The sequence below is a fragment of the Echeneis naucrates genome, chromosome 7 (genome assembly GCF_900963305.1).
Source record: "Echeneis naucrates chromosome 7, fEcheNa1.1, whole genome shotgun sequence".
In the NCBI taxonomy this organism is placed as follows: Eukaryota; Metazoa; Chordata; class Actinopteri; order Carangiformes; family Echeneidae; genus Echeneis; species Echeneis naucrates.
This window is the reverse complement of record NC_042517.1, coordinates 125,616-152,917: the sequence shown is the minus strand read 5'-3', so window position 1 is coordinate 152,917 and position 27,302 is coordinate 125,616. Positions and strand designations below refer to the sequence as shown.

General features: G+C 44.0%; 2 protein-coding genes and 1 long non-coding RNA gene across 4 annotated transcripts; 2 read left to right on the top strand and 1 right to left on the bottom strand.

The window, feature by feature from the left end:
- Positions 1–1,587: 1,587 nt before the first annotated feature.
- On the top strand, positions 1,588–8,383 carry slc35a2 (solute carrier family 35 member 2). Its single transcript, XM_029505569.1, has 6 exons — positions 1,588–1,894; positions 2,665–2,847; positions 3,029–3,180; positions 3,377–3,499; positions 3,589–4,184; positions 7,546–8,383. Exons 1-6 carry the CDS (start codon positions 1,648–1,650, stop codon positions 7,571–7,573), a joined length of 1,329 nt encoding a protein of 442 aa, XP_029361429.1. The 5' UTR covers positions 1,588–1,647; the 3' UTR covers positions 7,574–8,383.
- On the bottom strand, positions 5,875–9,744 carry LOC115045744 (uncharacterized). The gene is made up of 3 exons (XR_003840901.1): positions 9,559–9,744; positions 7,515–7,657; positions 5,875–6,896 (listed from the first exon to the last, which is right to left on the bottom strand). It is a non-coding gene; the product is annotated as an uncharacterized LOC115045744 (long non-coding RNA).
- On the top strand, positions 9,663–27,302 carry slc6a8 (solute carrier family 6 member 8). 2 transcript variants are annotated; one of them, XM_029505563.1, is made up of 13 exons: positions 9,663–10,806; positions 16,808–16,939; positions 17,556–17,823; positions 18,255–18,387; positions 19,489–19,623; positions 19,716–19,819; positions 19,938–20,032; positions 20,486–20,598; positions 20,778–20,915; positions 21,572–21,674; positions 22,414–22,514; positions 22,650–22,820; positions 22,977–27,302. In XM_029505563.1, the coding sequence occupies exons 1-13, from the start codon at positions 10,452–10,454 to the stop codon at positions 23,109–23,111; spliced, it is 1,983 nt and encodes a 660-aa protein (XP_029361423.1). In that variant the 5' UTR covers positions 9,663–10,451; the 3' UTR covers positions 23,112–27,302. The 2 variants fall into 2 exon arrangements, with proteins under 2 accessions (XP_029361423.1, XP_029361422.1); XM_029505562.1 differs by having other exon boundaries at positions 9,671–10,806; positions 19,908–20,032.

Below are 27,302 nucleotides of genomic sequence, written 5' to 3'. Positions count from 1 at the left end.
ACATTGTGGTGGACCAAAGACCTCAGACTGGATTCTTTGAAACTCCTGCAGACAGGAAACAGGTCTCAGAGTATGTAGAGACAGGATTCGGACGCAGCTGAAATGTGGATCAAGCTAGTCTTCCTGAGGTCTTGGGCCTCTTGAGTCAGCTGTTTATTATTGTTATTAGCTATTTATAGATTGGGGCTGATTCACTTTCTGTTTGGTTATTTATTCAGTATTCAGATGTGGACTCAGGGTCACCTGGTTCTGGTTCTGGTGCTGGTTCTCATCAGCACTTTAATGGCTCCATTTATTCGAGTTTATTAGTTTAATTGATTATTTAATGTTGATCGGTTCAACTTCATGTTATTATATCATGTGATTATCACCTGTCCTCCTCATGTGGACAGGACAAAGGGTTAGGGTTAGGGTCTTCCTGACTCTTTCCCCATCACTCTGTCTTCCTCTGAATGTTGGACCATGTTTACAGTTGACCTGAGGCGCCTTCTGTCCTCCGGTGTGAGGAGAGTCCAGGTCCAGTCTAGTGTGTCTTCCTGTTGTTTCGACGTTCCTGTAGATTCTTGTGTATTATTGTGGTTCAGTGTTCAAAGTGATTCCTGGTCATTTGTTTTTGTTTATTTACATTAAATAATCAATGGATCAAAAAGAAAATGACCCAACTTTAATAAAAGATGTTATCTCTATGTGTCACAGTGTTCTGGTTCTGGTTTGTGCTGGTTCATGTTAAGTCTTCATTTAGAAAAGGTTGGAGAAATAAAATAGCTTGTGTATAGAGAAAGTAAAAATAATAATACAAATTAATATTAGCCAATTCTAGTATCCTGCATCTTTAAACAATATCAAGAGTTAAATTAATTAGACTTTTTATATTAATATCTGAAAATATCTTTAAAAATCTTTAAAACCTGCACTTTTCTTGCTTCATTGTCAAAGAAAAACAAACATAATAATAAAAAACATAGATCCATCTGAGATGTTATTCTAGGTAGATGACTGTGATAATGATGTCTTTTTTTTCAGTTATAAGGAAAAGCTGAGACTGTCAGTAAAGTTTTAGATTTTTGGCCTTCACACACTTGAACACAACCGACTCTGTATGAGGAGAAAATCTACCTAAATCATTTTATTATAAAAAGAAGAAGAATCAGTTCTTTGCAAATTAAAACCCAAGATTTTATTCAAATATAATTTTCCAAGAAGCTCAAACCAACTGACAGGTGACGTGGCTACCGGCAGCCAATAGGATCGTTCCTCTTCAACCAAAGCAGAACAAGGAAGTGATTGTTTCGCAGTTTACAAGATCAAAGAATGAGAAGACAAGATGAGGTCTCACTCTGACTGTTTATTATGAGTCTGAGTCAGCTGCCGTGTCTCTGTACAGACTATATATATACTGCAATGTGTGTATAAATAAAGTGAAACTTCAGTCATTCAGTTTAAATACTAATGTAAAAGATATAATTCTGCTCCATCTAAAACTGCTGATTTATTTCCTCATGTTTTAATTGTAGTTTAATATAATTATGTTTCCTTTGTTAGGGTCTTCCTGGTCTTCCGGTCGGAGTGAGGCTTCCTGTCAGTCGCTCCTCTCTGCTGTAGTTGGCTCCCGGACTCCTCGGCTCTTTGACGGCTGTTTTCTGTCCGATGGTCCTGCTGATCTCTCCCCAGCTTCCCGAAACTCAGCTCCGGCCCAACATCCGTCTTCAGACCGGCTGCCTCCTCTTTAACCAGGACAGCACCCGGGTCCGGATCCGGTCTCGGGCCGGTCTGGACTGTGAGCCGGGTCTAGCTGGGAGGCTAGAGGAGCGTTGGCCGAGGAAGAGCAGCATGACCGAGACAAACCACGGCCAGGCGGCCGAGGAGAAGGCAGCCAACCGGAGCCAGAGTGAAGGTAAGGCGGGCCGAGGAGGGCCGAGGTCTGGGACCGTTGGGGGACAGGGGGGGACCAGGGGGTGTCGGTTCGCTCTTCGGGCTGAACGGACTGACAGGGCTGACTTTGGAAGGGTCACTGATGGAGGTTAACTCATGAACTAATCCACCTGGTTAAGTGCTGAGTGCTGTGACGTCATTGGTTGTTCCGCTAAACAGCTAGTTTCCATAAAAAGCCAGTAACTAGCAGGTTAGCCGAACCGGAAGCCACTGCGGCTAATTGATAGCAGCTAATTTCTGTTTCCTGATCCGGATCCGGATCCGGTTCAGCCCAGCTGGGGTATTTAACGGTCAATGCTCTCCGTTCACTCAAATGCTGACGGTGTTGCTAAAGTTAAGCTAACCAGGTGAGCTAGTGACGTGGAGCTGATGACGTAGGTCGTGAAGGGCAGGAAGTGTAGAGACTTGGCTCCATTATTTTTCACATTAAAAGTCTTATCTGTCCATTAATTGTCTGCTTTTGTTAATTTTGCTCATTGTGATCAAACATGTGGTTCGCTAACCTAAAGTCAGCACCAGAACCGAACCCAGTCTGGACTGAGCTGTCATGGATTAGCCCCCTGACAGTTATCTCAAAGTTAGGGAAATTATAGCTAGGTTAGCTAATCGTCAGATCAGAACTATTCTAGATCTGTGGTCCAGACAGACAGAGGTAGGTAAGATGGACAAAGACCCAGCAGCTGGACGGCCGTGTAACAGCACGGTGTGTCTGACTTGTGCGTCTTTTGTCAGTCAACAGGAAGTTGAAGTACATCAGCCTGGCGGTGCTCGTGGTCCAGAATGCTTCGCTCATCCTCAGCATCCGATACGTCCGCACGTTGCCAGGCGACCACTTCTTTACGACGTCAGCTGTGGTGATGGCGGAGGTGCTGAAGGTGCTGACATGTCTGCTCATCATCCTCCTGCAGAAGAGATGTAGGTAGATTGGGAAACTGGAGCAGGTCCAGATGGCAGTCTGGACCTGCTCTGAAACCTGGCATGTCATTTAACTGTTTTTTATCCACTGTCTGTGTGTCCTGATGATGTCATACATACGCAATGTCACAATAGAACGATTGTCAGTGATAGAACAACAGCCCTCTGTCTCTCCTCCCAGTCAGTGTGAAGCTGACGACCTTGTTCCTGGTGGACTCAGTCCTGCTCCAGTACAAAGACACCCTAAAACTGGCTGTCCCCTCCCTCATCTACACGCTGCAGAACAACCTGCAGTACATTGCCATCTCCAACTTGCCCGCTGCCACCTTCCAGGTCAGAGTCCACATCAGGCTCCTGGTCCAGACTAGTCTGTGGGACTCATCTGACTCATCTGGTCTTTATTTAAATATGAACTATAACTAATGATTAGCTAACCTTGCTGTCATTTACCTAACTGTGAGCTAACTGCCAGGGGGCTAATCCATGACAGGAAACAGTCTTCAGGTACTGACAGGCTCCTCCCCCTCAGGTGACCTACCAGCTGAAGATCTTGACCACGGCTCTGTTCAGTGTGCTGATGCTGAGGAAGAGTCTGTCCAGAGTCCAGTGGGTGTCTCTGCTCCTGCTGTTTGCTGGAGTCGCTGTCGTACAGGTACGTCCTCACCTGCCTCACCTGCCTCACCTGCCTCACCTGCCTCACCTGCCTCACCTGCCTCACCTGCCTAACCTGTCTCTCTTCAGGTGCAGCAGGAGGGTAACAAGGAGGCGTCTGTGTCGGGAACCAACAATCAGAACTACATGGTGGGTTTAGTTGCCGTGGTGATCAGCTGCTTGTCTTCAGGCTTCGCTGGTGTTTACTTTGAGAAGATCCTGAAGGGAAGCTCCGCCTCCGTCTGGGTGAGGAACGTACAACTGGGGATCTTTGGCACTGCACTTGGCATGCTGGGATTGTGGTGGAATGATGGCGCCGCCATCGCTGAGCGCGGCTTCCTGTTTGGCTACACCGACATGGTGTGGTGTGTCATCTTCAACCAAGCATTTGGCGGGTTGCTGGTGGCCGTGGTGGTGAAGTACGCTGACAACATCCTGAAGGGCTTTGCCACTTCCTTCTCCATCATTGTCTCCACGGTGATGTCCATCTACCTGTTTGGCTTCCACGTGGACCTTCTCTTCACAGCAGGGGCGGGGCTTGTCATCGGTGCCGTGTACATGTACAGTCTCCCCAAAGTGACCAGTGGTGGCGCCCCCTCGAATCTGAGCTCCTCCTCATCTTCCTCAGCATCTTCTACGTTACCGAGGACGGACAGAAGCACAGAGATGGAGGTGTTTCTTCCAAAGTCAGTGCTGGTGAAGTGACTCTCTTGCTCTCTCGCTATCTTTCTTTCACTTCCTGTCCGCAGGGTCAGAGGTCAATCACTGAGTCAGCTGCTTTACTGCTGTACTCCCTCACCTGCTTCCTGCAGAGGTCGCTCGCCCCCCCCCCCAACATTCTGCTCATCTCTTCCTCATGCTGCTTTTACCCTCTGACCTTTGACCCCCTGACCACCTCCTCTGAGAACTAAAGGAGGACCTTTTTTTTTTTTTTTTTTTTTCCCCCCCTTCTTCTTTCCTACACTGCGTCTGCCTCCATCACAGGCTCCTCCTCTTCCTCCTCCTCCTCCTCTTCTGAGCTCAGGGAGGTGCCGCGTCTCCGTCGGTCGTCCTAATCACAGCCTGAAGGTCAAAGCACAACAGGAGGAGGAAGAGGAAGAGCTGTCTGTCGGCCTCTCTGCCTTAAAACTCTTTACTGAATGAAAGAAGCCTTACGTTGATGATATGATAATTGATTATTGATTCTGAGCTGATGTTGCTCTGGTTGAACAGTTTGACAGTGCAGCTTCCACGTTCAACAGGACAGAGTGATGATCTGTGGTGGAGCACCATCCATCCACCTAAATCAAAATGCTCTGCCCATTGATTAGGCAGCCAATCGCCTCTTGAATTTCTTCCTCATTTAAAGTCTCTCAGCTGTGTGATCAGCTGATTGTTGGTGAAAATTTGTTTCCTGTTGCCAAGTTACAGATGGCCTTCACTCTGAGCTGCACAGTGTTTCTGGTGTCTTTGGTGGCCAGCAGCCATGGTGACGTTGGCAGGGCGGTGGTGGTGTCAGGTGGTGTTGTCATGCTGATGTTTGCAGGGCATTCCGGTGACGTTGTCATAGTGACTTTAGTTACATTGGTGGTCTGCCACGTTCACTCAGACACACTCAACTGGAGGCTTTTCCTGGTTGTCAGACTTGTTGCTGTAACTGAGCTCAGAAAAGTTGGGTGTGGTGCTCGGTGTGGGGGGGCGGGGCTAGGGTTAGGGATCAAGCTTTGTTACCTTTTCAAATGAACAAATCATGTTTCTAATGTCTGCCCAGGGGCGTCCCGTTGAAGACAATGTCTTGTGGTGGCATCCTTAATGTTGGCAGTTGAGGAGGTGGTCTGTTTGTTTACGTTGTTGTTTCAACTTGAATGAAATTTTTGATGTTTTTATCTCCAAGCTGCTGTAGGAGCTAAAGAATAGTCAGTGAAGTGGGCAGGTCACGTGGCGGGCTCTTATTCTGTCCCGGACCACAGACTGAGCCTGTAGACACAAATCAGGGCAGAAAGATGAAAAACATCAACACAACCCACAATAACAACAGTTAAATCAGCCACAAGTAGCCAGATATCAAAGAGCCAAATAAATAATTTGATCAATAAGAAAAACAAACCAAATGACCAACTGAATTCAGATTTAAAAATTTTAAGATTAAAACTGATGGTTCTTCATCTGGTAACAATGAATTATGTCTTTTTAATTATTTAATTATATTCTCTCCTGATTCTGTTTAACTGATTTCAACATTTAAACAGATTTAGTCTTATTAATTTGCTATTTCAGATATTAAAACCAAACATATAGAATAGATGGATGTTCTCCAGCTCTGATTCATCGACATGGAGACAAAAACACGATTTTTCTTCCAAAGGTCCAACAATTGAATCAGTTAAACTGTGAAGGGAAAAAACTGATTGATTTATTTAACTTTTTTCTGAGTTATTTACATTTAATGAATGTCGGGGAGGATTGTTTTTTGTTTAATCTTTTTTTCACTTTGGGTGGTGAAGAAGAAGAGGAAACAGGAATCTTCAGATCTTTGAAGGCCAGTTGGATTCATCAGTCCATGACAACAACTATTTTTATTTATCGCAACAAATGACTGTGGATATAACAATAAGATTATTTATCTTGTTTTTCCTGGTTTTGTATCAATATCTCAGAACACGAAAAGGTCGTGAATGGAAATGAGATGGAGACACAAAAATATTTCTGTATCTTGGGGGGGAGAGAAGATGACATGAAGATACAGTACTCAGTGCCCCCCCACAGCACAACTAAAATAAAAACAGTAATTAAACCACAAACGTTTAACTGTATACATCATCATAAAGGAATATTGTCCATCTGATCTTAAACTGTGACAGAACCCCACTGACCGATACTGAGAGTTGGTTCCAAGAAGAGGAGCCTGATAACTCAAAGATCTGCCTCCTGATGGACTAAACGAAGCGTCCTCCTGGGACCATCAGGAACTCTGAACTCTTGGAGATCTGAGGAGTTCGCTCATTCAGAGCTTTGTACATTAGGGGAGGGATTTTAAATTTTATAATGAAATAAATCTCTGCCAGAGATGGAGTTTTAGTTATCAGATTAAATATATTTCTTTGTTTTTTTCAGGGATTTTTTTTAATATCTCAGTAAAACAAAATTTCCTGAAGAGAAATAAATATTGGTTATTGAATAAAAAGATAAAATATCTATTTATCTGGAGACCATGCTGTTGTCATGTTGTTTTCACAATCAAAATCTTTGTCAGTAGCAAACCACAGTCTTTGGTTTATTATCTTAAAACCAGGATCTCTGGAGTTCTCGTGGATCTGATGTGGTCAGGGAGGAGGACTTGTTCCTCTCGGCATTCTTCAGGACTTCCTCTTCCTGTCTCATCTTTGGTTGTTTGTTTGATGCTTCTGAATCTGTACAAACTGTAAAAACTTCCTTTAGTAAAATTTTATATAAATGACGTGGACTCAAACTGCGAGTTTGTCTGAATTTGTTGTAGCTGAATCTTGAAATCACATCCTGGTTATTTCTATTTATGTGACATCATCAGAACAAAACAAAGAAATGTTGTTTTTAGGGAAGTTAAAACTTTTCATCCCTTTGACCTGCAGCTAATGGTGACATCATTAATTAATCCGCCAGTTTCACAAGAAAGCAACAGCAATAACAAACTAACAGAAAAAGACAATATGTTCTTCACCTTAAATACCTGGTGTGTGTCAGGTGGCTCCTGTGAGGCCAGAGGTGGAAGCAGCTGGTTTCTGATCTGGCTTTCACAGGTTTCACAAGTGTTTTATTGTGACAGAGCAATGAACACACTAACATTTGACCATGTGACCATCAAAATCACAGACAGTGACATCATCGCTTATTGTGGCTCCTCCCATTTTCCGGCTGAGCTGGCAAATACACATCAACTGATGTTCAGTTTCATGTCTAACTGAGGTTGAACCTTACACACTCGACTGACCCTCACCAACAAGGAATCATGGGAAATGTAGGCTCCTCTGATGAACCAAGTGGAATGAGTGTGCTCTAACCTGGTCTTCCTCCTCCTCTTCCTGTCTCCAGGTGTGCAGGTAAACAGAAAGGATCCTGAGAGGACAGAAAAGCTGGTGCCTTCACATCCCTGCTGGGTCCACAGTCCACTGCCAGCCCCCACCCTGGTGGCTCCTCCATGATACTGCAGCGTCCATTTTGTTAATGTGACACAAAAATATTAAATCAAATAATTCTTCAGTCTTCAAAAATTATATCAACCCAATCAAAATAATAACATAGTTTATCACTTTCAATAAAATTATAATTTTTATTTGTGAGATAACTAGACATCATTTTACCTGGAGATTCTCCAAATAAGACTAACAATTATATGTCACATCATCAGTATTAATCTAATTATTAGTAGTAGGGGTAGAAGTATTAGTAATATTCTCATTCATTATCATTTTTAAAATTGACAGGTTTCTTTTTTTTTTTAAGAGAGTAAAAGTAAAATTGGAACAACCTAATATTATCAAACAACTGTCGGGAATCAATCGCTCACCGTACACATCGCTGTACAAATGAAAAATAGTCATTCATTAATTTCGTTTAGTTTCATCAAAACTAATTTTAGGGAGAGAAATTTATAAAAACACTACAGCAACATTTTTCTACAAAACTGAAAATTCTTTTATCTTGAATAACCAAAATTGTGATATTTCCATATTTTGACATGGTATGTAAGTTATTCCAGAATAAAGGTTTGTATTTTTGAGGAAGTTAAATTTTAGAAAGTAATAATTTTAAACTTGGTTTTTTGTAACATATCCGAAGTGAATATTTTGTACAAAATATAAATTACACTTACTGCAAAACTGAAAAACTCAAAAACATCAAATAAAAATGTTAGATTTTTAAGACAAATATAAAATTAATATTAATAACTGAACGTTAAGACATTTGACTTTTTATTATATTTTCATTATTTTTATTTATTATAATTATTGTAGTCATTTCAAAATAAGAGCTCATGTGTTGTATTTCAAATTAAAACCTTTAAACTGTTCAGGCAACCCAAAGTGACCTGAGAGTTTTATTCTGAAGGGTGACTTTGACTCCATATGGAATCTGGTCTCATCATCACACACTCTCTGTGTGTGAGAGAATCAACTTCCTGTTTTGGCTGAAGTCTTTCATTTTGAATGTTTCATTAAACTGTTTGGAAACTACGGTGGCCCGAAGGGCTCAACACACACCATCAGCTGGTTTGTGTTGTGTCATGTGACCAGTTTTGACCCCTGCAGTGTCTGTTTCTGAACCTGGACCTGGACTCTGGCCTGAAGAACCTTAAACCTTCATTCTATCTGCTCATTAGAGGAGGGTGACTCCACAGACTGCTTTAAAGTTTATGGGAAAATGATGAGTTCATGGTCTCCAGTTAGTTCTTATTGACAATAATAAAATGTGACTAAACTGTTTTCTGAATGAAAAACAAAGTGAATTGCATCCAGGTCTCTGGTCTCTGGGCCTGGTGTCTGGACAATGGTCTTCAGCCAGTCAAGAGAATGTTGTAGTTTGGTTGTGACAACACCGGGAGGCGACAGAGACTGATCTGAGAAGGGCAAACAAGACCAAGAGGACCAGTTTAATCATAGACCGAGCAGGTCCCTGATCCTAAAACCATAATCTTTTCAAAGCCCCGCCAGGTTTTAGTCAGAACCAGGCCTGAACGTCAGGGTGTCACATTGGACCAGTCCAAATTGTGGTCTGGAGTTTGTATGGACCTTCTATAGAACACCAGATATCAGCTCAGGCCACCTCACTCTTTCCCAGGAAGTAGCTTTACAGGAACCGGTCTGGATTTAGGACTCCCTTGTACCAGTATTAGTCAGGACCTTTTTTGTTTTCCTTGAGACTATTCCAGGTGTTAGACAGGTCCCAAATTTTAACCTCCTGTCTGTGAAATGTTCAGGTTCCGAGCCAAAACCAGGATCTAAACCTGTGCCGGTTTTACGCGGACTTTGGAAGATCAGATTAGGTCTTCTCGTTCCGGTATTGGAGACTGGATTCTGGACCAGAGTGAGATCCAGTCCACCCTACCTCCGGACGGATCCGGCCCAGCTCGGTGCTGTCCTCGAAGAATCCCGGGTGGGTCTCGGATTGATGCGGGGAACAGTGGGCGGGGCCTGTGATGTCACACCGGGTGAAAATGATGCGGGGAGGAGCATGAAGGGCGTGGTCTGTGATGTCACAGTGACCAGGCTTGTCACTTTAAAGCCGCCGCAGTTCAGCGGACCTTTAATAACCCTCAGCGGGACCGAGAATCGTTCAGCCTCTCTTCTCCGCCAGAGTCACCGACTGAAGCGGCGCTCCGCTCGGGGATCACCGCAGGTCTGTGCTGCCCCCGGCTCCTCCTCCTCCTCCTCCCGTCCTCCGTGTCCCCCCGCAGGCCGCCGTCTCCTCCGTGACTCGGGTCCCATGCGATTCTTCAGACTCACATTCAAGTGTTTCGTGGATTGTTTTTGAAGGTCGTCCAGTTCCGGTTGAACTTTCTCTTTCATTTCAGTTTTTGATCGTTTCCTTTCGGATTCAGAAGTCCCTCATTTCTAATTTTAGATTTCAGAACCAATTAACCCGGACTCATTGATCCGGATCAATAAACAGAGACTGACTGTGATCAGCTGCTGAAGAAAACTCGTTTTTGTTCTGCTGGTCCCTGAAAGACAGACAGGCAGAGAGACAGAGCCAGAGAGAGACTCAAGCTGAAGACACAAGTACTGAGACTGTAAAGAGACAGAAGGTGTGAGCAAAGCAAGTCTGGACTGAGACTGAACAGGTTCTGGGACTAGGAGAGGAGCTGGACCTGGTGCAGGTTAGATTCTGGTTGTGAACTGGTGTGGTCTTCTGTAGTAAAGGATCAAGAGGGACTGGACAAAAGCTTTCAGGAGGTAAACTGCCTGACCCTGACCGCTTTTGGACTGGTTGGTGGACTGATGGAGAAGCAGACCCTCCCAACCTCATCCTGCTCCCTGATCCTCCTGGAGGAGACCAAAAAGACTCCACTCCTCCTGTCCAATGGCAGCGGCAGCAGTTACCCGCCCGCAGCTGCTAATGGCAGCCTTAGCCAACTGCCGACAGTGGTGGCAGGGGCTGGCAGTGGTGTGGTGGTGGGTAGTGCGTGTGGCGGTCTGGACAAGAAAGGAGGTGTGGTGTCAGGGGCAGGACCAGGATACCAGGAGCGGGAGACGTGGACGCGGCAGATGGACTTCATAATGTCCTGCGTCGGCTTCGCCGTGGGACTTGGCAATGTCTGGAGGTTTCCTTACCTGTGCTACAAAAACGGAGGAGGTGAGACGGTACACACACCTGCACACATGTACACTTGTAGGAGGCGGTGCAGAGAGCTCAAGCCCTGCCCTCTTCATAAGGAAACCACACCCATCAGCCAGTGTGGGTTTTTCTTTTTTTTTTCTTTTTTTTTCATGAGGTCAGAGGTCGAGGTGCAGCCATTGGTCAGTTTATCATTTTGTCTCCAATCCAGTCAAAACCAGCTCAGATGGTGGACTGGAAAGAGGGCGGGGCTTGGCTTGGGTGTGGTCTATGTTTTAATGTGTGTTTAAACCATCAGACACCTTTATCTCACTCTTCATCATCCTCACTCTGTTGTCTTCCTCTTTATTCAAGTCTGGCTTTGTTGTAGTAGTTGTTGTTGTGGTGGTTAATACCTCAAGCTGCTTTTGTGTCCTGAGCGTCTCACAGGATGAATGATTGAAGACTGTCCCAAACTGTGGTGTGTTTAACTAGTTTGATCGATAAAGCTAAGACACTGATTCACTGAGGAGAACAACCTGTTTACTTCCTGTTGACGGATCTGATCACCTGATGATCAGTCTTTGTGTCCTCTGAGCATCAGAGACGGCATGCCATCTGTCTCCTTCTACCTGCTGGATGCTGAGGACACAGTTTGTTCATGCTGTCAGATGTTTTGTGTAGACGCAGTGAAGAGGAGGAGGAGCCTTCATCACTGTGAAAAGAGAACTGTAGCAACGGAGACAAACTGCTGAGGGAAACAAAGAGACAGAGACAACGGGGTGGGTGTGTGGGGGGCGGGGGGGGGGGGGCAGGGACATTCCTCCTCACCTGAAAAGGTCTCCTTCACACAGTCAGCCAGTCTGTGCTGGACTGGGGAAGGGGGGCGCGGGGGCTGATGTTAAATCACTGAGAGTCAAGAGAAAGGTCCAGTTCTCAATCCTATAAATCCTGATCATGATTCCTGGAGGATGGACCTCAGAGTTAGATACTGTTGTTGTAACCAGGAAAAGTGAAAATTAAAATATTGGGATTACAAAAATCCCAGAATAAAACTCAGGTCACTAAAAGTGGACTTTGAAAACCTTTTACTAACATTTAACATTAAATGTTAAACATTAAACGTGAGTCTTGAGTCTTGTTTGTGGAGCTGATGTGGCTGTAATTAAAGAACGTAACAACTACAACATTTGTTTGTGTTTGTAAGTTTGCATTCTGTTGTTCACCCTGTTGGCCGAAAGTGTGCTTTTAGTTTTGCACCTCCAGCACTGATCTCAAACTGCTGGTTCCTGACTGCATGTTTCCTGTCACGGTGTTTTTGAATGCAGCACCAGGATCAGCTGTTTTACTGACCTTTAACCTCCCAGCTCCAGGTTGTGTCTCTGGTTAATAATTTTTTTTTTAAGACATTTATGATCCACAATGTCTGATTGTTTTGTTATTTCCTTCCTTACCTGCAACCTTCTCTCCTTTCTCCTAACCTTCTGTTTTCCCTCCATCCTTGTTCCCTCCCTCCTCTTCAAAGATTTATTATCCTGCTGTGTGTGTGTGTGTGTGTGTGTGTGTGTGTGTGTGTGTGTGTCCTTGGCAGGGTGACTGTAGTAGGCAAACACACACACACACTGACCTGTGTTTGTTCTTATGTCATTGTTGGAACACATTGTTCCTTAGTGAAGGTCAAAAGGCCAAAGGTTATCAAAAATGCTCTGAACTGATGACATCTCATATCCATGAGGTCCAAGGTCAGTTTAAGTGTGTGTGTGTGTCTGCCTGAAGGTCTTGATGGTCTTGATCTGCTCATCTGATTGGCAGCTGTCAATCAGATGTTCTGATTGGTCAGTGCAGACCTCCAGCTTCAGGTCTGTAGAGTCAGCGTCAAAGGTCAAGGGACAGATACAGTTTCATGACAGCTAGAGTATGTGTGTGTGTGACTTGATTGGCTGCCAAATGTGACATCATCATCCTTCTCGCCACGTGATGCCCAGATTAACAATAATCTGGTTAATCCCCCCCACCCCCCACCGCACCCCAACACGCCAAAACATAGTAGCCGCTCTGACTGGTCTCAGACTCTCTCTCTGTCTCTCTTATTGACTCATGTCACTGGAGTTGACATCCATTGTTCGATTTCAGCCACCACCATCGTTGTGTTACATAACAAACACACACAAACGCATACACACAGTAAAGGTGATGTGGTGGTAAAAACCTGTTGTGTTTGTGTGGTGGGGGGCAGTGTTCAGGGCTGGAGCTGGTCAAGGATCAGGTTTTCAGACCCGGGGTGAGAGCTCTGGGTTGGTCCTGGTTCTGGTCTCTGATGGCTGATGATGAAGACAACAGGATGAAGTCTAACTAGTGTTTGTTGGCCCCAACAGGAAGCTGCTGCAGACTCATGATTAGCTGACCTGAGCTAATCTGGTATCTGGGCCAGGAGAAGCTAAAGTTAGCCAAACTAACTTAGCATTTGTCAGCAGCTGTTTGTTCTTTGAGCACATGAATTCTATTGTTGTATTCAGTGATTGATTGGAGACAATGGCGCCACACCACTGTCCAGTATAAATTGTAGTAGCATCAGTTATGCATTTCATCCCAAAAGCACAGCCAGCCAGGCAGACAAGTCACTCTAGACCTTCTACCGCACACAGTAGCTGGCCCTCTCCCCCGCCCCTCTTCCCCTCCCACCCTGCTGCTTTTGTGAGCTCAGACAGCAATAGCTCAGCACGTGTCCGCTGGTCAACAATATCAAAATAAGTTAAGAAAGATGAAGAAGACTTCTGGTAAGTAAAAAAGTCAAAATATTCTTTAGTAAAAAAAGAAGGGGAAATATGTCTTGTGACGTGCTTTTTAAGTGCCAAATGGTTACAGTATATTGTTACAGAAGCTTTTTGATGTGTTTTTAACATGTTTTGACAGAGTTACCTAGCTAACGTCGTTAGCTGGTGCTTACATATGTTATGTCAATTTTCAGACAATGAAGAGAGTGTCCACAGACATCTCTTCTTATTTTAAGAGGAAAAGTACAGCAGGAGGGGAGAAAGAGAAGGTAGGGGAGCAACAGAGGCTTAGTGAGGAGGAGGAGAGGAACAGACAGAGCAGCATGACAAGGATTCAGAGCCAGCATTAGTGACAGAACACAATGACGAAGAAAAACATGACAGTCAGCACCATTGGTCACAGAAGATGGCAGGACTCAGCAACAGCAGGTGTTAGACCTGTTAGGCCCTAATAATGAAATAATTGTTATAATAATAATGATAATAATAATAATAATAATAATAATAATAATAATAATAATAATAATAATAATAATAATAATAATAATAAAATAATAAAATAATAATTATTTTTGTTTTACATTAACCAATGATATAAATGTTTCTTACACATACTATATATCCTGGTAGTCAGAATCAGCCTATTGATCCCTGTTAGGAAGGCCCTGTTACATAAAGCAAAGATATGATTGTCTCTGTACTTGCTTTTATTGGTATCTGCCAGTATCTTCTTTTCCCCAGTGACTGTTTTGTTTGCAATAAATGTACACCTTTTGCCAAATATAATTGCAAAACAAAACAGAATTGTCGTGCAAAATGTTAACTGTACCGTTAATAGTCTAAGCACATTAGATCATTAGTAACATTAAATATAACGTAATAAACCAAAGTATATCAGTAGGCGTTTCCTTAAGTCTTTCTGATAGTTTTCTACAAGCCGGTTTAATACAAACGTAAAATAAAATTCTGAAATTATGGCTTATAGTTTCGGTGTGCCACCCCAAGATTTAAAGTGGCCCCATCTGGCCACCCCTATGAAAAATTTCTGGAGGCGCCACTGATTGGAGAGAAGAATTCTAGATATTCTTTTGGGGGAAATTGAATATTTTTTTGATTTTGGACAAATGAAGATTCATTTCAGTAGAGATGGCCCATACAGACCTTTTAAATCTACGGACTGTATGGATCTTTAAAAGCTGATATAACCACGAAGCCACAGATTAATGGACAGGAGAAGTGATGGTCCTTTTAACTTCAGCTGTCCCTGCTGTGTTCACAGTGAAAGCTAATTAAAGCTGGTTGGAGGTGGGACGTGTCCCAGCTGATCCTGGGTCAGCTGGCAGCAGATCCGAGTCCAGATCAGGACAAAAATGGGCCTGAACAGCGTTACTGCCACCACCACCACCTCATAGATTAGTTTCTGTTGTTGATGTTGTGGCACGTCTGCAGCAGCAGGACGGTGCCCACCTTTGGTGCTGCAGGTAGACAAAAGCAATCTGAAATAATACCACTAAATAATCCCCCCCCTCCCAAGAACCAGCAATGATGGTGATAATGATGATGATCCATCATCAGCCTTCCTCTCAGTCTGTTAGTACTTAGCCCAGTGACTTACCCCTGATTAGCCGTCTTAGCTAGCTAACTGTGGCGCTGCAGCTTAGTGGGCTCACTGTCTCACTTTCTGCTCTGAAGACACCACGTGTCAGCCATAATGGCCTCACACACTCCTTAGCACGGCCCCCCCAAAACACACACACTGTTAAATTTAGAATAAAGTTGTGTGTATTTATACGTTGCAGGAGTCGACAGCTGATGTGTAATCCCATCAACACTGAGTCTGTGATGGGCTAACAGCATTAACAAAGTGTGTGTGTGTGTGTGTGTGTGTGTGTGTGTGTGTGTGTGAGAAAGAGAAAAGTGGATTTTCATTGAGCTGCTAACATGGTTGCCCCCCCCCCCCATGTCTTCTCTCTCTGCATTCGTGACTCACCAGCTCATGTTTTCATGCAACACAAACACACCAGTGTGTGTGTGTGTGTGAGAGAGCAGCAGGCTACTGCTAACCTGCATAGCTTCTGCTGAGCTTACGTCTTTGTTGACTGGACTGTCATTCAGCCAGCAGTCATATCTTTCCTCCATCAGCATCTGCTGCAGTTTGGTGTGTGTTATTTACACAATCACATATCAACACAAAAAACCGAGTTAAGGTTAGATAAACAAACAGATGTTCAGATTCAATGTTGGATATGTGAAAGAAACTCTGAGCTGGGATGAGAGACATGAAAGACCCATTAAGAGGAAGGCCTCTCTCTCTTTGGTATTTTAATGAGTGTTAGATCTACACACGCACACACACACACACACACACACACACACAGGGGGTAACTGGGTCACACTGCCACCATGAACTGGTATGAATGGCATCAAACTGGATGATAGGCAGGGGGTTACATAACAGCAGCTAAACACACATACTGTTATTTGGAAGGAGAGGGGACATCCTTTATGTTTGTCATAGAAATGGACCTCTAACACAACTGTTAAAAGAGGGGGGGGGGGGGGGGGGGGGGGGGTGTACTGGGGGGGTCAGTTGGATTAGAGAAACATTGATATTTAGCATCCCTGCTCACTTTATTTAGAACATCCCAGACAAGGGATAAAAAAAATAAACCAATATCAGTGATATCATCATCCTTGGAGGTTAAAGGTCATCATATTTAAAGTAGTTCCCTTCAGCATCACAGCATCTAAGCTGGAAGATTCACAGAAGAGTTTTCTTTTTTATTCTAATGAGTCTGAACCGGTCATTTAGATCATTGAGTCACAAGATGACATTGAGTGCTTTAAACTGATCTGCAGGAACACAGCTCTTTTATATTCACATTACATTTAGATATATGTAACTAAATAATACATGGACATTGACATGTATTTTATATGATTTTATATTTCCATGAATTTAATGTGTAAAAACTGCAGGATCAACCTGGACCTTTAGAGCAATTCATTTCCTTCCCTCCTTCCTTTTCTGTTACGTAAACTCTCATCTCCATGCTGCTGAATTAAACATGAGACCCGAATCAGCATCACCATGACGGCATTAAAGGGCCAAACAGTTGATCAGATCCTTGGTGTGTTCAAGGACGCTCAGATTTCTGGGGTTCCTGAGTCAAGTAGAGCAGAAGGATGTTTGTCAATTTAGTGTTATGATTTGTTGCTGATGACTGCAGACCTGAACCTGAACTGGTGTCGGTCTGGTCCTGCAGGTGTCTTCCTGATCCCCTACATGCTTATCGTCTTCATCGGAGGAATCCCCATCTTCTTCCTGGAGATCGCTCTGGGACAGTTCATGAAGGCCGGAAGCATCAACGTGTGGAACATTGCTCCGCTGTTTAAAGGTAATTGTTTAAGCAATCAGTGTTTAGCTTTCATCTTCCTCATAAACATCAACAGAAATTATATAAGAGCCAATGTGCTGTGACTTTTGTGATATTGAAGTGACAAGACAACTGCCATGGAAACAGATCTAAAATCATTTAGTCAGCAGGTGAGGTGATTTCGAGTTTGATACACGAGCAAAGGGAGGACGTGACCACACACACCTTTGTTCCTTCCAGTTTATCAGAGCTTTTACCTTGTGACTTCACTTTGCACCTCTAACCTTCACTCTCAGGTGTGAGATCACATGCTGATACAAATATAGACATCAGTTCAGGTGTTGAAACCAGACCAGGATCAGGACTGTATATTATCTCATGCTGGCCCAGTTTGGTCTCTACAGAAGTTGCTCACTGTAAACATGTCTGACATCACAGGCCCCGTGTCTGCTGGACTTCAGGTTCAGGTTCAGGTCAGGCTATGACACATGGACTCTTTAACCTCAGCAACCTGTTCAGGTGTTATCAGAGACACAGCTGTCCATAAACCTATAAACGTGGATTTGCGGTTTTGACCCAGTTTACAAACAGGAAATGGAGCAGCTGGACCTCACCTGTCCTGTGTCCCCCTCCTCAGGTCTGGGTTATGCCTCCATGGTCATTGTGTTTTTCTGTAACACCTATTACATCATGGTCTTGGCCTGGGGCTTCTACTACCTGATCAAGTCCTTTAGCTCCACCCTCCCCTGGTCCACCTGTGACAACGAATGGAACACGCCCAGCTGCATCGAGATCTTCCATCAACAGAACTGCAAAAACGGCAGCTTTGCCAACACGACCGTTGCTGCCAACATGACCTGCGCCGAGCTGGCAGACCTACGATCACCCATCATCGAGTTCTGGGAGTGAGTTCTGGGTTCTGGTTTGGATTTTGGGAAGACAGGTGAGATCAGGATTAGGAGGTCTGAGCCATAAAACACCAAGTGCATCAGTGTATAAGGTTGGAGTCACGCTGCTCATAGTGAGAGAGTTGTCCTGCTTCTTCTCGTCCTCTCGTGTGGATTTTCTGAGACAATTACGTCCGTGTGACATCATCCACATCCAGTTCATGGGTAACAATAAAGAACGTAACCACACATACAGTGAGCTGATAATAATGATCATCATCTTCCTCCTGTTTGAATTAAACTACAGTAATGGCTGTGAAACTGAACAGACTCAAAACTTTTGAGTTTGAGTTCATCAGTATGCAGCATGTCACAGTCTATCTTCGTCTATCTTTCTGTAGCATAAAGCCGCTCACCCGGGTCTTAAAGCATCTCCTTCTTCTGCGTAGGAGAAAGGTGCTGAACATCTCGTCTGGTCTGGATGAACCTGGACACATGAACTGGGAGCTGATGCTGTGTCTCATGGCGGTCTGGGTCCTGGTCTACTTCTGTGTCTGGAAGGGAGTTAAATCCACTGGGAAGGTAAAACACCTAGCTGTTTCCTGAGCACAGCTTGGATTTAAAAATGAAAATGAACTGTCCACATAAGGACACGTGACTTTGTTTAAAAATGAAAATGAGATAGTGAGACTCCAGTTGAATCATAAATCTGTTACAGCCTGACACTCAACTTTAGTTCTCTGTTTTTGGTGGCCAACAGCTGATCTGTCTGTGTTGCCTTGGTAACACAGGTTCATTTAGGAACACAATGTCAGGTGTTCCTAAATATCCAACATGTGAGGACACGTGAATGTTGAAGCAACAGTAACCACTGACTCACACTACACTGATGCAAACACATCCTTCCCATTAATTGCAGTCAAGTCTTCACACGCCCTCCGCCCCCCGTAGACTTCAATACAGTCTGTGGAGTTGCCTTCTGATGGTGAGCAGATAGAATGAAGGTCTGAAAACCAGCTGAATGTGTTTGTGTGTGTGTGTGTGTGAATCTGCAAGAATGAAAAACCCATCTGACCAAACCAGATCAATCTGAGTCTGAAAGCCTGGATCTGGATCGAACCTATGCCAAGATCGAAGAAACAAAAAGAACCTGATCCGAGCAAAACTGAGACCAGCTGACACACACAGACACAGACACAGTGACACCAGGACCAAAATGAAGGAACATCAGATTTTCTTCCAGATTTGAGATTTGGTGACTCCAGACTTGTTTGAGGGTCAGGAGGTCTGCCCCCCGCAAAGACCAGGGTCTCTGTTGGGGGGGCGGAGCTCTGAGAATGGGCAGGGTGTTGGATGGATCATGTGACGGTTCTTGATGAAGCCGTTAAAGGATGTTTTTGTAAATGAGATGTCTCATTGCTCTGTGATTCACAATTCCTGGAAGTTTCCTAGCCCCACCCACAATATGTCTCACACACAACTACAAACACAAACCCACAGACACACCCTAATCCACACACACTCACACAAGAACTCAACACAAGAAGTTCAGCTCAACAGCTGGACAGTTGGGGTGTGTCGATGATGGAATGGCAACTAAGAAACCTCTGCAACTTTTTATATGTCAAGAGTTTTACACTGAGACTCTGTGTGTGTGTGTGTGTGTGTGTGTGTGTGTGTCAGATTGTGTACTTCACAGCCACCTTCCCCTACGTGGTCCTGATCATCCTGCTGGTCCGTGGCGTCACTCTCCCCGGAGCGTATGCCGGCATCATGTACTACATCAAACCGGACTGGTCCAAACTGGAGGAGGCCCAGGTCAGTCCTGAGGGAGAGCGGGGGAGTGGGGGGGTTGGGAAGGACAGAGGGAGGAGGTGTCATCCCCCCCCCTGACCTTTTGACCTCTACAGGTGTGGATAGATGCCGGGACACAGATCTTCTTCTCCTACGCCATTGGGCTGGGAGCTCTGACAGCACTGGGCAGCTACAACCGCTTCAACAACGACTGCTACAAGTACGACACACACACACACACACAAACACACACTCTGTCTCTCTCTTTGGTGATCTCCGTCTGAGGTTTTGTCCTCTGACTTCTTCAGAGACGCCTTCGTTCTGGCTCTGATCAACAGTGGAACCAGTTTCTTTGCTGGTTTCGTGGTGTTTTCTATTCTGGGCTTCATGGCAGCAGAGCAGGGAGTCGACATTTCACAGGTGGCTGAGTCAGGTGAGGACACACATCACAGAGTGACAACTCAACACCGTAAAGACACATCAAGTAAATAGTTTTTCTGGACAACAAAATCGGATTAAATTTCATTCATTCATTGATCTTCTTACCCGTTTCTGCGTCACGGGGGGTTCTGGAGGTCAGGGACAGGACACCCTGGACAGGTCTCCAGTCCATCATAGAGACAAAGACCAATGCCCACTCAGACCTACGGACAATTTAGAGTCACCAGTGAACCCAAACATGATGTCTTTGAGACTCCACACAGAAAGGGAATCGAAACCACCACCTCTTTGTTGTGGGGAACAGAAATAACCACTGCGGCTCTGTGCTGCACAGTGGATTAAATTCAAAACTTACACATCTACAAATAAAGGAAAAATATAAAGACAACACAAGAAACCAAATCTGTTGTAACCAACGTGTTGTGTGTCTGTGTTGTGGCTTCAGGTCCTGGTCTGGCCTTCATTGCGTACCCGAAGGCCGTGAGTCTGATGCCAGTGGCGCCGCTGTGGGCGGCGCTCTTCTTCTTCATGCTGCTGCTGCTGGGCCTTGACAGTCAGGTGACCAGCACATTTACTTCCTGTTTTCATTTACTCAAGCTGATGATGCATTGGAAAATATGTGGACCACTCATCCTGATTCTTTAAATTCTTTTTATTTGTTTTATTGAAGTTTAATTTTCAGAACATGATTAAAGTCTCATCAGTTTCACAGACTGTCTCTCTCTCGCTTGCTCCAGTTTGTTGGGGTGGAGGGTTTTGTAACTGGAATCCTGGACCTGTTCCCTGGAAAATATTACCATCGCTACAAACGGGAGATTGCTGTGGCGATTTGCTGCTTACTGTGTTTCATCATCGACCTCTCTATGGTGACACAGGTCAGTTAACTTCCTGCTTCCAAACAGGTGGGTGGGGTTAGGGTCAGTCGCCATCAGTGAGCAAGATGGAGCAGTTGCAGGACAATTTTCTTCTAATTACGATCACCTTCATGCACGTCAGAAAGAACCTTCTGTCTCTGTAGTCCAGGCATCGTCCTCTTTTTTACCTGTGGTGTCTCTTAGAGGACCGTCCTCATTCAGATCTCTGTCGTACCTCCTGACCATATGCCAACTTTTTTCCAACTTGACATTAAAATAACACAAGCTTTGCACCAACCTTACACCAACGATGTGCTGTCTAAAGTACCATGGAAAACCCGAGCATCCTGGGTAATTTGTCAGTCTTATGGCTCCACAGACCATTTGTCTTGTTGTCCAAAAACTCAGCAATCGTCTGGTGTCGCATCATGTTTTCTTCAACTTGTTTTGATTATTGTACCGCACATTAATGACATCTCTGGGACATTAATGCCAGCTGTCTGTTAGAGGTTTGATTCAAAAGCAGTCAAAGCACCTGAGTGAAACGTGACTTTGTTATTTCATCCCCACATCACACAGAACTCTGGGTTTTTATGTGAAAAGCACTTTATTAATTAAAGAGTTTTATCGACAAAGTTTATTATTATCCCTTTGTCTCTCTCTCTCTCTGTCCTCAGGGGGGGATGTATGTCTTCCAGCTGTTTGACTACTATTCGGCCAGCGGAATGACCCTGTTGTGGCAAGCATTCTGGGAATGCATAGTAGTTGCCTGGGTCTACGGTATGTGACAAACACACACACACACACACAGACACAGAGTGTTGTGTTCCACAGCCAAGTACTGGCAGAGTGCATCATGGGATATGATGTCAGCAATGTGCGTGATCCCAAAATAGGTGTATGAATAGTTATGTAAGATGATGTGACAGTAAAGGTCAAAGATCAGTCTATTAAAGTACATGGGATGAACACCAAGTCACATTACTGACCAATCACAACAGGACAGAGAAATGACAGAATGTACCTTTAAACATGCAGGAAACAAATCTGACGGTTTCAGGAATTGAACAAGAATGTAATTATACTTTCCAAATGAGCTATATATATATATATATATATATATATATATATATATATATATATATATATATATATATATATATATATATACACACACACACACACACACACACACACACACACAGGATCAGGAAATGGTGGGGAGGAGGGTGGGAAGAGGAGTTCATCAGTGGAGTCATCTCTGCATTCAGAAAATATTTTTATTATTAATATTAGAAATGTTACCCACCCAATAAATCAATGTTTTGGACTTTCTTTGGACGTCACAACACACTGAATGAGAATAAACCAACAGTTCACTTTAAAGTTGTGTAACTTCACCTTCTCAAGAAAGGAAGAACTTCACACTCAAACAGAAACTGTTTCTTTTCATGCATTCAAGTTTTTCTTCTTGACAGCTGTTTTTTATATTTGTTCATGCACGGTGGATCTTCTGCAGGTGCTGACCGCTTCATGGATGACGTAGCTCGTATGATTGGCTATCGGCCATTTCCCTGGATGAAGTGGTGCTGGTCCTTTATAACTCCGTGTGTCTGCATGGTAATAACACACATTCATCACAAGTTGACAAAAAGCACACAAACCCAACAAGTCTGTTTCTGTGCTGCTGTCCAGTAGCTTACAGATCTGTACCTTCCCATCATGCCCCCATCCCGCCCTTTTCATCTAATGCAGGGTATCTTCCTGTTCCACCTGGTCAACTACAAGCCGCTGACCTACAACAACGTGTACGTTTACCCCTGGTGGGGCGAAGTGATTGGCTGGTGTTTGGCTCTGTCCTCCATGCTCTGCATTCCCGTCAGCCTCCTCTACAAACTCTTCCGAGCCAAGGGAACGTTCAAAGAGGTCAGTCCCCCCACCCCCTTAAGTCCAGATTTAGGCCCAGAGTGTTTGAAGAAGCTTTAGGGATGTGGCCCTGATTCAGGAGTAGAGGTAATGATCAGGTCATGTCCAGACCAGAACTTCCTGATTGACTGATCTGCTTCATGATGGGTGTTGCAGCGCTGGACCCACCTGACCAGTCCCGTGTGGGGAGCCCATCACCTGGAGTACATGGCCCCTGACATCAAGTCCATGAGTCCGCTGTCCCCCGGCACCGATGACAACAAGGTCATCATCTTTGAGAGTGTTATGTAGAGCGGGCAACATGGATCCATCCCACCTATGACAAGCTGCCTGATACTTCATCACCACAACCCCCACCTCTGGATTTAGTCGCCCTGGTTTCAGGTCTCAGGGTGGATCCTCATCAAATGGCTGGTTTCCTCAGCTCCTCCTGCAGTGGAATAATAATAATAAAAAAAAGTGGTTGAGTTGTCAATGAAGAAAATATATTTCTCTTTGACAAGAAGTCAAACCCTCGAGTTACTGAACAAGACCATTGTAAAGTTTGTCTTCCTGTTCAAAAAAAGCTGCTGAACATCTCCCATCAAAGTGGAGGTTGAACTTCCTCCATCTTATCATACTGTATCATTTCCATCTGGTCCTGGGGGGGTGCAAACAAACGACCGTCACACACTCTCACCGTTCAGTATTTCATCCGTCAGCCTCCAAACAGAGCTGAAGCATCAGTTCTGAATTTCTAACCCTAACCCTCAGCGATTCAGCTCCTGCAAAGGAAAGATTTCTGTGTCTTTCACAAAGTTCAGAGCTCTGATTTAATGTGGCTTCTCAGAAAACCTCATTCCTGTTACGGGGCAACCAGCGGTCCATGAACTCACCATGCTGCCAAGAAGCCGATCTGAGCTCAGTGAGCCCTGAAGGCATCGCCTTCTCTGTAATCCTGACGTGAACTGGTCTTGAATCTGAGGCCAGATGCACTTTCTGTGACACTTTGATTGTTGAAGTCTGTTGTTGATCCAAATTTTAAAACCCTGATCAGGACGCAAGTCGCTGTTGACCTGATAATTATCGACTTGTTTCTGAATGGTTCTCAAGCAAAATACTGTGAATAACCAACTTTTACTTTTACCCCTGATGTCAGTAGTCAAGACTCCTGAGCAGCATGTGGACCTTCAACCGCTGACCTCTGACTTGCTTCCGACCATCATGCTGTCATCTGATGCAAGAATTCACTTTCACAGTTTTTATAGCCGTCATTTTAATTCTGTTCAAAAAGTCTGAAAATGACTGTCAGGGTGATCCATCACGGAGGAGAAGCAGAATCTCGACTCAGGAGGGTTCAGTTCAGCTTCTTCTCCAGCATCAATCGCCCCAACCGCAAACATTTCAAAGGTAAAAGGCAGCAGTTCCTCCAACAGTCTGCAGCAGGAGGCAACACCATCAACCTGGTACCATTTTTATGTTCTGATGCTTTTTAACTCAACTCCAAAACTTCCTTGACAGAATCCACCTCCCGGTGTGAGAGCTTGACTTTTCATGTCTCATTTTCAGATTTCTCTGAACTTTCAAATCAACTGACAGGTTTGTGGAGTTTGACCACTGATTCATGAGTTCCACTTTCCTCCCATTGGTTGACATGGTTGGCGTGACGGACCACTTCGACCATTACTGACTCCTCCCCCTGTATCATACTCAAACCAGAAGTTCCATTCTGATTGGGCAGGCCTAAAGTCTCACTGGTTTTGACCTTTAACCCCTCATGTTCCCCATTTGACCTCCTTGTGTTAGAATGTGATCGAAGGTCGGGCTCGTTCGGCGTTGTGAGTCAAGTGAAGTGCCAAATGGACCGATTCCCGCCCTGCGGAGCTGATCCTAGACCAGGACTCAAGGCTGCCAATATCAATCTGTTCATTTGTGTCTGCCTTGTCTTGTCCATCTCATTAATGCTGAGTTCCTCCTCCCGAACATCATGCTCGCTTCAGGAACAGCTGATGGCTTCAGTTTGATCGTAGTCATTGGCTTTGTTCTTCAAGACCAGATTTAAAACATCCAACCAGATTTGATCCTTTTTTGTTGTGACAAATCGGATGATTCCATTTCTGTCTAGAAACGATCCCTGAAAGGTTCCCTCTCGTTCAAGTCTTAAATTGTGACGCAGATTTCCAGATTGTGGAATGAGCCATGTTACTCCTGAGTTCCCAGAACTACAGACAGGATCTTCGGCAGTCATTCGAACATGGCTTCTGACTAAGGTTGGGTCTGGTCAGCCACGGCGGCGTGAGAGCTGGAGGACTCAGCGTGATGCCAAGCGTTGCCTTACGTCATTGTCTTAACTGTAGAGCCAAACCCTCCACCCCACAGGACGACCTGTCAGACTCTGGTTTACCCACTGCACCAATCAGCTGTCTGCAGAAGCGTGTCTATAACTCTGTCTCCTAGAAACCACTCACCACCTGTCACGGGGAAACAATGATGGGAATGTAAGATCCTTTAAAACACATAGATTTGCACATTGTTGTAAAATAATGTTGCCAGCACTTTGAAAAGATGGTATTTAGTTTTACATTTTGTAAAACGGATCAGAGATTTATTTTGTCGAGGTTTTAATTTTACTGCGACAGTTCAACAAATATATATTGATGATCTGTGTGGTCTATATTTGATGCAGTATGTAAATGTGATGATGATGATTGTTCACGTTGAGCCGACAGCGACAAAGAGGCAACCAAGTCGAGCTTCATGCTACCTCAGACTTTCAAAATAAAACCCTGCTTTTTATCCGAACATTTTTCTCAGTGAGATCTGCGGCGGTCACTTGCAGCAAAGGACTGTGGGAAGTATTTCTGGAAACATTTCCCTCCTTATCTAATGTCGCAGCACTAAAGGTTTCCCAGCAGTGAACCAAGTTTCATGCTGCTTCATGCTGTTTCTGAAACAAACAGTTTTAATGTCGGTTGCTGGCCTTTAAATGTCTGAACGGCTAACGTGAACAAACACGAAGGGTGTGGCTTTTAATTTGGTGGATTTCCTGTTAAGGCTCTAACACTACAAAAGGGAACTTTTTCTTTACTTTCGGTTTCTTATCCTCAAAGTGCTCAACTGTTTGAGAGTTTTCGCTTTAGATTGTTTGAGTTTAGTTCTCTTTTCGGTGATTTTTCTGATATCGCTGTTCTTGTCTCCAGCCAAATGGCTTTGATTTTTACCTGGACCTCAACCTGGTCTGATTTTAAAGAATCACTTCACAATCACGTCATTCAGTCCAATCCACCTCCTGCTGTCTGGGTCTGTTCTGGGTCTGAGAAGTGACGCTGCAGCTGGACTCGGCAGAAGCGCACCACTGACAACCTCAACAGAAATTTAGTCCCCCAGAAGCGGCTACCTCGGCAGGGTGAGCTGGGCCACCTGCACCACACAAACTACATATCCCAGCAGCCAGTGGGAGCTTCCAGACCCCGACCAGAGACCCAGGAACAGGAACCAGCCTGAAACTTGGACATGAGTCCACATGGCAGTACTTCCTGTTTCCTGGTCAATCCCTGGCGGCCGACCAATCAGCTCAGAGTCAGAGACTGAATGCTCTACTAATAATTTAAGAATGTTTAACTAACGCATTTCTTTCATATAGTTGATTTCAGCTTTTTAATCATTAAACTAAAATAAAATAATTTCTAAGAATTTTTTGTTTTCACTGAACCATTAAACTAAAATCTGATAATCTTGTTAATGATGAAAATCTGTAGTGGAGCCGAGACTGGCTGGTCCCAGTCTCATCTGATTAAAAAAAAAAAAATCAAAATAAAAGCCAGTATTTTATAGAAATTATACAACTAACACTGAAAATGTACAATCTTTTTTGTAATGGTACTGTTTTTTTAAAGTTGGTGTCCAGCCAGGAGCCTTGAAGGGTCACAGGAAAAAAATCTGCACACAATTACAGAAAATCTAAAAAAAAAAACAAAAAACAAAACAAAACAAAAAACTGTTTGGTATAAAGAAAACATACCAATCTGACGTTTTTGCGCTTTTCTACCAAAAATAGAACAAATTTGTTGAGACAGAATTTTTTGACACAGACTCACAATCTGATCACGTCAGACTGACGATCACCAAAATCAAACACTAATAATCGATAACTAGCAGATAGTTCTGTTCCTGTTTAATTTTGAAAATACAAAATGTCCAAAGAAAAATTTCTTTGGTTGTGTGATTGTTGGCACTTTGAAGCACATGTTTCCAGTTTAATTCTGCAGGAAACTTTTCTCAGATTCAAATTTGCAGTGTCCTAGAAACTGAAGCGAAAATAATTTGATCCAAATAAACTTTTTTTTTCCCATTGACTTTAAAATATAACTCACTTGAGTTTGAATTGAAATCTTACTGTGTTTCTGCTGGACAGACAGGCAAGTGATGTCAGAGTGATGCCGTGAACCATCGTAGTATTTAGATGAGGGACTCACGACTGCAGGACGAAACAAAAAAAAAAAA